A 12,007-nucleotide genomic window follows, 5' to 3' on the forward strand; every position below is an offset into this window, starting at 1 on the left:
CTTGAACGTGGGCCATCCTGATCCTTCTGTGCCTTCTGTATGTGCCAGGTCAGAGAAATGTACCAAAAGAAGGCGTCTGGCTTTCAAAAGTGAGGCATCGTTTACATCTGTTGGGGACTCGGCTTGTTGCTCCACACATCTCTTCTCCCTGTCTTGTAAACCCCTCAGCAAGCTGTAGAAAGAAAGAGGGGACAAGAAGTACCCCAACCAAAAGGGACAGGACTTTATAGGAAATGGTGTTGTCACTGAGGTGAGCACATACATGTATATATTATAAAAAATATATTTTATTGTATAAACATGATTAAAAATGTCTCCAATTTGTGTACAAAACCACACAACGGCTTCAACTGTTACACATTTCCAGTGCTTTCAAAAGTACATTAAGGTCCAACACTTTTCGCAGAACACTTTCTCTGCTTCTTCAGGGAACTTTAATGTGTATCTACATTATTATGAAATTTGAGAAAAGAATAACATACATTCAAAATTCATTAAGAATAGACACTTATTATTCATAGATAAGTGAATATCTGTGCTCACCAATTTTGCTACAATAAATGTCAAAACCTCCAGACGCACATGGTAGAACGCAGGTCATAAGATGACCGACTGGCCTCTGGTTGAATTCCAGGGCAAAGGTCTGATGGACACTGGACCACATATGCGGAAATCAGGTGGACCAAAATGTTGCCCAATAACTGAAATGAAATGATCCTTCACTAAGTGGGTATATGTCTACAGGGCAGTGAATAGACCTCTGGAGGGGCAGGTGCTCAAAGTATAAAAGGGGCACAAGGAACAGGGCTTTAAATATGGCAGGTGTGGGCGGTGATCAGTCTCTGCGGACATGGTGTGGGGGGTGATCTGTGGCTGCGGGCATAGTGCAGGGGGTGATCAGTGGCTGCGGACATGGTGCAGGTGGTGGTCAGCGGCTGCGGACATGGTGCAGGTGGTGGTCTGGTCAGAGGCAACGGACATAGTGCAGGGGGTGGTCAGAGGCTGCGGACATGCTGCAGGGGGTTATCAGAGGCTAAGAACATGGTGCAGGTGGTGGTCTGGTCAGAGACAATGGACATAGTGCAAGGGGTGGTCAGAGGCTGCGGACATGCTGCAGGGGGTTATCAGAGGCTGCGGACATGGTGCAGGTGGTGGTCTGGTCAGAGGCAATGGACATAGTGCAGGGGGTGGTCAGAGGCTGCGGACATGCTGCAGGGGGTTATCAGAGGCTGCGGACATGGTGTAGGCGGTGGTCTGGTCAGAGGCTGTGGGCACGGTGCAGGGGGTGGTAAGAGGCTGTGGACATAGTACAGGTGGTGGTCTGGTTAGAGGCTGTAGACATGGTGCAGCCGGGGTCTGGTCTTACTTGCTGGTGTGACAACGAGGTGCTGCCACTGCGATGAGACCAAGTGCCTCACTTTCAAAAATGGCGCCAGGGGGCGCCATTATGACACTGTGCATGCGCCCGCTCTGCCAAGCATGTACCAGCTTTCCCGAGGCCGGCAGGCTTAGGGAATGGCGCATGCGCAGTTGCACTGTCGGCCTGCAGCCATACTGTTTATGGGCGCCTCTGCGGAAATTCTGCCTTGACAAAAGGGCATTTTGGGCATCAAGGGGCAAAGGGGCAGGTGCTCCAGCACCCTCCGCTCTCCCCCTGCATGTGCCTGTATGTCTATGCTAATGGGCCACTAATGACCTAGATCTGCCTAATAGAACAAACACGCGTATATGCATACTAACTATACATATATGGCCATAACCCACATCCAGCCACATCCATAACCACATACAGCCTAAACACCCACAAAGCTATAACTATATTCATCCATACAAACATACAAACATAAATCTTTCTTTCTACAATTTGATATATACTAGGATGTGGATCTGGAGAGTTGTCCCTGGAACTGGTATGTTATACTAAGATTATGTCCCTCAGCAAGTTGTTGTGATCTGTTCTATCTGATCTAATGGCACATTCCCCCCTGAGCACAGCTTTAAATGTGTCCCAAACTGTCGGTGGCTGGGTAGACTCATTAGCAAGCCCCAGTGGCGGCCCGTCCACTGGGGGCGTCGCCCCCCATCCATGCATCCGGCCCCCTAATCTACATGCAGGGCACCAGACGCATGAATTCCAATGTTTTTTTTTTTTTTAAGCACATGATTAGAGCCAGAGGCTCTACTAGGCTTCAAAAAAGGGTGGGCTCAGGGTGCAGAACACTGCGCCCTGAGCCCATCCAATTGTGTGACAATAGCGAATGAATATTTGCTATTGTCACACGGATTCTCCTCCTGGCCAATCAGGAAGCGGGTCCTGAGACCCACTTCCCTATTGGCTGAAAGGAGAAGCCATGCCATTGGCCATGGAGGAGGAGGAAAGAGGAGACGCAGGAGACTGAAGGGGAAGAAGCCACCACCGACGCTGCTGCTGCCTGCCCTACCTCCATATGTCCAGGCAGGGTAAGTGAGCCGGCGACCGGGGGGGTGGGTGTATATGGTGTGCGGGCTGGTGTGGTCCTTGGGGTATGGTGTGGTCAGTCTGCCGCCCCCCCCCCCCCCTCACCCATGGAGCACCAGCCGCCACTGGCAGGCCAATATTTGGAGAAAGCGGATTGCTGTTGCGTGGAGACCTGCTCAACTTGTAACCAGCCAGGGGGCAATCTCCAAGTACCCCTACCAGCACCAACAGGGAGCTCCAGGTCCACTGAGGTAGGTGAAAATTTAGACGAATTTAATTTCGCTATTCGGAGCATTCGGTAAACTTCGTTTATACTGTAAATTGGGTATTCAGATATATCTGAATCTCTGAATAACTAAAAATGTGTCCGATTATTTATTTGGAATAACACAAACCGTACGTCTAGTTTGTAAACAGATGTTTGGGGATTCCATTCAACTATACCAGACCCTTATCCTACATGAGGCTCTGGTACAGATATTGTTGGGGGACTCCCACAAAAAAAAAAAAAAAACATGGGATTCTACCTAAAAAAACAGAATCTTATCTCTGATGAGGGTCTAGTATGGATTTTAATAGGGAACCCCATACAAAAAAAAACATGTTGGGTACCCCCAAATATTGATTTTAAGGAGAAACCCCTTAAAAAAAAAAAAAAACAAGACAAAAAAGTGTGATGTCCCCCTCATAACTCATACCCTTATTAGAGAATGCAGCCTGGCTAGCCAGGAAGGAGAGCTGAACGAGTGTGCGCCCCCCTGAACTATACCAGGCGCCATGCCCTCAACATGGTGAGTGTACCTTGCAATGGGGACCCCCATGGCAAAGCTCCTTCTTCCCAAGACAAAGGCCTCTTCCCCACAACCCTGGCCAGGTAATTGCAGGGGTCTGTGGGCAGGGGGATATTCAGAATTCAGAGGCAGTCAGATATCAGCTACCTTCTACATGAATGAGTAAGAGGCGCATAGTGCCCTTCCTCATTCACTAACAAAATGTAAAGTAAATAACGCTTTAACAAATCCTTTAACAAAGAAAATAAAACAACAAAAAAGTTCCGCAATATAAATCCATCGTCAATCAAGTTGTACAGAGATATAGACCTCAGTCTTGATGACTTCCCATTATGAATGACAGCTTCTGGACCCTGCCGTTGAATGTAAACAAATGTGCAGGGTATTTAGGGTGAAGGGACTTACCAATTATGGGCAACATGGTCAATGTTGTCACAGGTCAGCAGGCGTTGTTCATTGTATTTGATGATGGATTTACATTGTAGGATTTTTTTTTTTTTTTTTTTTAAGGACTTGTCAAATGTGTGTGGTATCTTTATTTAATGCTTACCATACCAGGCCTCATATCCTGAACATGGAGAAGATACCCTGCCATGTGACCCCTTCCTGACAAAGCACCTTGCTCCAGTGGTGCTAAGGACAAGAGCCTCTTCCTCACAGCCTGGTCTGGTGGTTTGTAGGTGGGGGGCTTATTGGAATCTGAAAAGCCCCTTTAAAAATAGGAGGGCCTTTGGTACCCTCCCCCACATGAATGAGTAAGAGGTAGTATGTGAATGAGTAAGGGATACTACTCACACCCATTGCCAAGGCTGAGCTGATGGCTGAAATATAAACAAAGAGGCAGGAATGAGGGCTGGTGTCATTTACCAGATATGGCCATATCTGGTCAGTGATGTCACAATGGACTCATGTGGTTAACTACTCTAGCTATGCAGAATTGCAAACACATCATGGACAGCATAATTACAATTTACCAAACAGAATTATACAGGAAATGTTTATTATAGAAGAATGTTTTTTTTTTTTCTTTTCTAGTTTACATGTCATGATTAGCACTGAGCCTTCAACATCTGCAGCTACTCATTTAGTATTGGAATGCACACCTGCAGTAATCAGAACTGCTTAAGGAGAGTGCTAGGCGTTTGGCCTGTGTTTGATCAATGGGTTGTCTGTACACTCTTGATTCAGGACTGTGTGGCCGGTCAAGATTTTTGTCCTGAATTGCTCATGTGAATTGTTGAGACTTTCTTTGTACTCTTCTGTGCTAACCTTGATGTCAGGAACCTTGTGCCAGCCTGTGCATATTCTTGAGCATAGGAGCTTACCTAAGTGTGCAAAGATCAGAATACAAACGTGCGTTCTCCACAGATCCTGCCACGTGATGGCCTATTTAAACCTGAAGCCAGCCTGGGGTTTATCGCTGGATGGTTTTTCATCCTTTGTTGTCCATGTTCCTGAAGTCTCCTTGACCCCATTTCTGACCCAGCTATGTCTGCCTCTTCTCTGGATTACCTTTGCCCATTCATGTCTGCAGCTCATCTGTTTACCGACCCCAGTCTGGACTTTTGTACTTTGATTTTCTGATTTTATACTTGGCTGCCAGCATGTGCCACCCTTTGCCAGTCTCTGACCTCGACTCTGTTCATGATTTCGTACCTTTCTTACCAAACTCGACATTTGACCCGACTCCATGCTTCTGCTCATCTGACATCAGTACTTACCATGTCAAGTTCCTAGCACCTGCGCCCTTCTGCTGCCCTGACAGGTCCGGTCCACACTTCTAGGGGAGTTGGACATGAATTGTGTAATAGGCTACCCTCATCATCTCAAGCCCCACCGACAGGTGTATGACACCTGCTTATTGACCTGCTACCTCAGCTATTGTCAGCCTGTGCTGTGTCTACGTGTCTTAGGCAGCAACACCCATACATGTAGGACATCCAACATTAGAGGCGATTTATTCTTCAAAAGCAAATACACCATTACACACTGGCGAGTATTCCAATGTTTCTCTTATCCCTCAGTTTCTCTCCTTCACTCAGTGAATGTGACCTCAGTACTGACGGGATGCTGTACAGGTGCCTGATGCCCTTCTTATCAACCAATGCAGCATAGGTTATTAGAACGCTGGTAGCTCGGAGGTTGTAATGGTGAACAATAAAAAAACCTGTGATTATGCGTAAATAAAGGCAGGTTTGATCCACCTGTTGGCTTGTATACAATTTTTCAGCAATTTTGTAGGCATTTCTGCAAGGCGTCCCTGAAGAAACCTGAAGGCACCCCAGGGTGCCTGGGCACCTGATTGAAAAAGGCTGGCCTAGAATCTGTCCTGGTCCATCAAAACCTGTGACATTGCATATTTCCATGGCAGTGTTAGGTGCCTGCTTGTTGATGGCATGGTTAACATGGCAATATGTTACTTTTTCTACATACAGGAAAGATTGTTTTGACTTTGTGCCTCATATCAAATTGAGCTGAAAGCAGATCCAAGATGGCACTGCTGATCATAGAGGACCTGCCACAACTTTATGGGAACTTTATTTTTTTTTTAAAGCCCGTGGTGTGTGAAACACACTCAAAAGAGTTACACCCGGTGCATAAAAATGTGCACACACGAAAAACGTGAGACACACAAAAAGTGCACAAGGCGTACACATAGCCCTCCTCCGAAGAGGAAGGGCCTAGAGCCTGATCCCCTGGGGCGCGAAGCTCCTGACAGGGAGACCGAAGGAGACCGAAGGGAGACCCCATGAGAGAGGGCAAACTCAGCCAAAAGGCCGTATCCACCCCCTCCCAAGACGTTCAGGGCAGGCCCGAGGACCTACGCCGTACTAATTGTGCAGTGATCAACCAAAAAAAAAGGGACAAACGTGACACATGACAAAGAAATACAGAGTGGGGAAAGGGGAAGTGGAGAAGTGCTGGGTAGTGCCAAAGTGCGAGACCTTGACAGGCCCCCCGGCCAGGAATAAAAAATTCCTCTGGTGCTGGCCAAAAGGCCCACCCCAAGAGGCAGGTGCAGAAAAAGTGTGATGGTGCAGTGACCAAGCTGCCGAAAAACTCAGGTGAGCTACCCCTCACCAGTGAGAATTAAGGCACTCCTGGGCTGCCACCCCAGGGGCACGTACACCACAGGCTTTTTCGGTCTCGGCCCCCGGCCAGACCCAGCGTAGCCCATCCTTACAGGAGGCATCAGAACTTTAGACAGCTTAGGGAGAACCCTCCTTCAACTGGGGACTAGTCTTTTGCAAGGCCAGATTCAACCCAGGAGGAAAAGCTCTCCCACCGCCATCCGCCATTCCTTACCAATCACATCCAGGAGCAATACTAGCCGTGGTCGCCCAGGTTTCTTGCTCCCTTCAAACTGATAGGGGCGGACTCATTCAAATCCGAAGGCAGCGGACCCATCCGGATTTCTCTGACAGTGCCTACTTCCCGGTCCTCCAGTTACGCCCAGAGCGCCCCGGTTCATTTCAGCCCCTGCCGATACTAACCATCAAGGTCCATACCAACTGATAAGAACAGATACTACACTTGATCTTAGCCAAAAGGCCGAGAAGCGATGGGAATTTTATGCCGGAGTTAAGAATTTTTGGCAGTTTTTTCTTTTTTTTTTTGTCATTGTTATTTTTTTTAGATTGGTTTAAAATCTAGCAAATAGCAAGCTCATAGTTAGAGTAGATGCTTCCTGCAGGTTTACAAAATAGCCACTGCTTAGAAACAGACTTGGAGTATAAGATAATCATATTACACACACTGCCGACTGACTCACACAGGAGGGGTGAAACCTCTACTCCATTCTCCTAGAGATAAGCCAGATGGACCCTATCAGACCAACTCATCTTTACATAGGGGGCCTACAAGCATGCAGAAAATCCCAGTGTGATTTGATAATTAAGGGGCATATGTTAATGTGACATTCACTGCATGTGAATCTTCCAGGTGTATGTATTGGTGATTGGTCGAACAAAATGCTCCTTTACATGTCATGAACGAACACATATTACATAGGCATTGTAATAAAAAAAAAATTAATAAAAAAAAACAAAGAACAAAAAACTACCAAACATAAATGTATAAATTGTAAACTTTCGGAAAATAAAACCGACCACGACCAGAAACCATTCCATGTTCCCTTTAATATTTATTATTACTAGCAATCAGCTTGAATACTTTGCCAAGAGTTCTCTTTATTTCCTCGGTCCTCAGACAGAATATGATGGGGCTGGTGAAATGTGGAGCAAATGTGTACAGACAAATCAGAAAAACATTGAGATCGGCGTTGGGGATTAGTTGTATCTGGTTATATGCGTACACCGTCAGTCGAGGGATGAAATACAACCCAATAACCAACCAATGAGTGGTACATGTGTAAAAGGCCTTCTGCCAATTGTCTGTCTGGCCTGTTGAACAGACCTTTGAGATTATTATGATGTAGGAGAAGACAATGAAGGAAAAAGGACACAGATGTGATATCATGGCGATAACAAACCCTGTTCTCCTGGATGAAGCAGAATCTACGGTTGATAAAACAGCCACTGGGGTGAGAGAGCAAAAACAGCTCTTGACTCTGTTGGTGCCACGGAAAGGAAGGATTAGACCCAACGATGTGACAGCCAAGCCAATGACAGCTGCAAGGATCCAGAAGATGAGGCAGATGATGGCCACCAATCTGTTGGTGATAATAGAATGGTAACGGAGAGGTTTACAAATAGCAATATATCGGTCAATGGCCATCACCATAACAATGAAGGAATCAAGACTTCCCAGATAATGAACGAAAAACATCTGTATAAAACATGCGGTGTAGGACAAGGAGCCGCCCCCAAACCAGTACTTGGCAATGATTTTTGGCAAGGTCAACGTGTCAAAAAGTAGGTCAGAAACAGCCAAGTTTCCTATAATGACATACATGGGCTGGTGGAGATGCTGCCTTAGTAAAAGTAATACCACCACTATTAAATTGGCGTAGAGAGAAATGTTATATATTAGAAAGAATGATATGGAGACCAGAGAGTGGAATTTTTCTGGAAGACCCGGGAAACCAATGAGGATGAACTCCAGGACATCCGACCGGTTCAAAGCAGCCATGAATTTACATCGGACTTCAGATCTGAAATGAACAAAAAGTCGGACTAATTTTTAAAGATTGCAATTATGAAAAAAAATAAAAAATTTACATAAAGAAGTTCAAATGTGGAATTTTATTTTGGGTTTTAATAATCCACTTAGTATTAAATAATGTCGTTGATAGCAAATCAGATTAAAAAACCTACGTGTATAACAAAAAATAGAATTACCGTATATATTCGAGTATAAGCCGAGTTTTTCAGCATGTTTTTTCATGCTGAAAAAGCCCCCCTCGGCTTATACTCGAGTCACGGTCTCACTTACCTTTTCCTCAGTCAGTGCGCATGCGCCGCGCTGCTCGGGAAAGCTCGTACACGTTCGGCTATTCCTGGGCAGACGGCGCATGCGCAGTGACGTGTTGGCGCCGGGCGGCGCCATTTTGAATTGTAAGGCGGAAAGGTAAGTGAGACTCCTCCACAGCACTGCAGGTAAAGGTAAGTGAGACTCCTGTACCATGCCCGCAGCACTGCATCTCCTGTACCCTCAGTGCCATATCTGTGCCATATATGGGCCATGCCTGTACCATCTGTGCCATATCTGCGCCATGCCTGTACCATATCTGTGCCATGCCTGTACCATCTGTGCCATGCCTGAACCCATCTCCTGTGCCATGCCTGAACCCATCTCCTGTGCCATGCCTGTACCATCTCCTGTGCCATGCCTGTACCATCTCCTGTGCCATGCCTGTACCATCAGTGCCATATCTGTGCCATATATGTGCTATGCCTGTACCATCTGTGCCATATCTGCGCCATGCCTGTACCATATCTGTGCCATGCCTGTACCATCTGTGCCATATCTGTGCAATGCCTGTCCCATCTGTGCCATGCCTGTACCATCTCCTATGCCATGCCTGAACCATCTCCTGTGCCATGCCTGTACTTCTCCTGTACCATCTCCTGTACCATGCCCACAGCCCTGCATCTCCTGTACCATGTCCGCAGCCCCTGCACCATGCCCGCAGCCCCTGTTTTGGGTCTCGTGGTGGTCCTGTTGGGTCCAGTAGCTGCTGCATTTCCCACTCTAGGCTTATACTCGAGTCAATATGTTTTCCCATTTTGTTGTGGTAAAATTAGGTGCCTCAGCTTATATTCGGGTCGGGTTATACTCAAGTATATACGGTAAATTATGTATAAATATATAGAGAGTTGCAATAATGTATTTCTCTTATATTTGCCCAGGATTCATCTTTAATTGAAAGTTTTATATTTGCAATATTTTTTGTTTTATATCTACCTTTAGTTGCATGTTTAAAAAAAAAACAGGACCTTTCATTAAAAATACAGTAAATGTAGCTTCCTCTGATGGTACATCCTCAGAGTCCCCATCTCTGTTTCTCTCTGAGAAGGATATGCTGGCAATGGTCACATTTAACAGAAGAATCAAAGTATGGATGATGGTGTAGTATGCTGAAGAGAAAAATTATATTAAAATGTATGAAACTGTATACCGGCTAAATGTCCAATAAGCTGTCTTTCAATGGCCTCATCTGTGCATTGTAAGTTTTTTTTTTTTTTTTTGCAGAGTGCAAAGGCAGGGACACTGCCTGCATAGGCTATTCATGTTTAATTGAACATGGCCAATACAAAAAAGATGGGGGTCAAGAGTACAAATGCTCTTCAGTAGAGCTACCATTTTGATGTGACCTGTGACAAAATCGTTTGGCATAGGGAAGTCTTCCAGCACTGAAGTAAAGAATTTACTAATCCACTTTCTCACTGACAGTCTTATCACCTCTTCTGTCCTTTCTCCATAATCCAGTCTCATGAATTATTTTCTCTCTGTCTTCTACAATCAGATCTTGCTGTCTCCTTCCCCTATCCTGTTCTCCTGCACAATTCGGTCTTGCTTCTCTTCAAAACCATCCTGTCTTGCTCCCTCTATCCTCCCATTACTATTAAGTCTCGCTATCTTCTCTCTTCCTCCATAACTATCTGACCTCACTGCATCTTCTCTTCCTCTCCTCAACTATCTAGTCTGAAATGCCTCCTCTCATAGGCGTGCGCAGCCTATTGTATTAGGGTGTGCACCCCAAAGCTCAAACACACGTGTTTGTGTGTGTCTACATATATATGACCCCAGCACATTTATCTCCCTGCTGACACATTGAAAGGCAAGTGCCTAAAGACCTCTCTTATGGCAGAGTCAGTAAGAGAGAGATATTTCCCATCTACCTACAAGCACAAAAAGTGATAATGTTAATGTACATGGGGTGATTAGGGTGTGCCCAGGCACACCTGGCACACCCTGTGCGCACGCCTATGCCTCCTCTCACCACCTCCTCATCTATATGTTCCTCTATGCCTCCTCTCTAATCCTCCTGCACTATCAAAGCCCCACTGCTCCATATCTCCCCCTCCTTCAGTCCACTTTGAAGGCCCCACTGATTCCACTCTTCTCCTCTTCCAGTATTAAGGCCCCACTAATTCCTCTCTCCTCCTCCACTCTCAAGGACCCACTGCTTCCTCTCTCCCCCTCCTCCGCTCTCAAGACTCGACTATTTCGTCTCTCTCTCTCTCTCTCTCTCCTAAACTATCTGGGCCCCAGTGCCTCCTTTTCTCCTGCTCTTCCATTACCAAAGCTCTACTGCCTCCTCTCTCCTTCTCCTCTACTTACTGGACAGAACCTCCTACTCTCTCCTCCACTCCCATTAACTGGGCCTCACTAACTCTTCTCTTCTCCTCCTCCACTTATTGGACTCCACTTCCTTCTCTCTTCTCCTCCTCCATAAACTGGGCCCCACTGTCTCCGCACTTTTCCTCCATTAACTGTGCCCCACTGCCTCCTCTCTCCTCCTCCTCCTCCTCTCTCCTCCCCCTCCATTAACTGGGCCCCACTGCCTCCTCTCTCCTCCTCCACTTACTGGACTCCACTTCCTCCTCTCTCCTCCCCCTCCATGCACAGGACTCCACTTCCTTCTCTCTCTCCTACTCCTCCTCCACTTACTGGACTCCACTTCCTTCTCTCTCCTCCTCTTCTATAAACTGGGCCCACTGCCTTCTCTCTTATCCTCCATTTCCTGGGCCCCATTGCTTCTTCTCTCTTCCTCCTCCTCCTCTTACTGATCCCCACCTCCTCCTCCATTAACTGGGCCCCACTGTCTCCTCTCTCCCCCTCCACTCACTTGCTGGACTCCACTTTCTTCTCTCTTTTCCTCTTCCATGAACTGGACCCATTGCCTCCCCTCTAATCCTCCATTAACTGGGCCACACTGCCTCCTCTCTTCTTCTCCTCCACTTACTGGACACCACTTCCTCCTCTTTCCTCCTCTCACATTAACTGGGTCCCACTGCCTCCTCTCTCCTCCTCCACTTACTGGACCCCACTTCCTCATCCATTTCCTTGGCCCCACTGCCTCCTCTCTCATCCTCCTCCACTTACTGGACCCCACCTCCTCCTCCTCTCTCCTCCTCCTCCATTAACTGGGCTCCACTGCCTCCTCATTCCACCTCCACTATCTGGCCCAACTGCCTCTTCTCACTGCCTCCTCCACTATCCAGGGCCCTGCTGACTCCTCTGTTCCCCTCCTTCACAATCCAGTTTCACTGTTTTCCCCCTTTCCACTCCTACCCAATCTGATCTTGACCCCCCAACCCAAAAAAAAAAAAAAATACCAAAAACAATTGCA

The 12,007-nt window shown here is 46.7% G+C and overlaps 1 protein-coding gene and 1 long non-coding RNA gene across 2 annotated transcripts in view; one reads left to right on the forward strand and one right to left on the reverse strand.

Moving 5' to 3' along the window:
- LOC309547181 overlaps positions 1 to 12,007 on the forward strand; it is a 683,824-nt gene that overhangs the window by 424,158 nt on the left and 247,659 nt on the right. The gene's annotated exons all lie outside the window — the stretch shown is intronic.
- Positions 7,387 to 8,190, reverse strand: LOC309546806 (olfactory receptor 10D3-like; the record flags this gene model as incomplete). The annotated part of the gene is made up of 1 exon (XM_082246493.1): positions 7,387 to 8,190. The coding sequence occupies exon 1, from the start codon at positions 8,161 to 8,163 to the stop codon at positions 7,387 to 7,389; it is 777 nt and encodes a 258-aa protein (XP_082102619.1). The 5' UTR covers positions 8,164 to 8,190.

The sequence above is a fragment of the Pelophylax lessonae genome (assembly GCF_965119305.1).
Source record: "Pelophylax lessonae genome assembly, chromosome: 2".
NCBI lineage: Eukaryota > Metazoa > Chordata > Amphibia > Anura > Ranidae > Pelophylax > Pelophylax lessonae.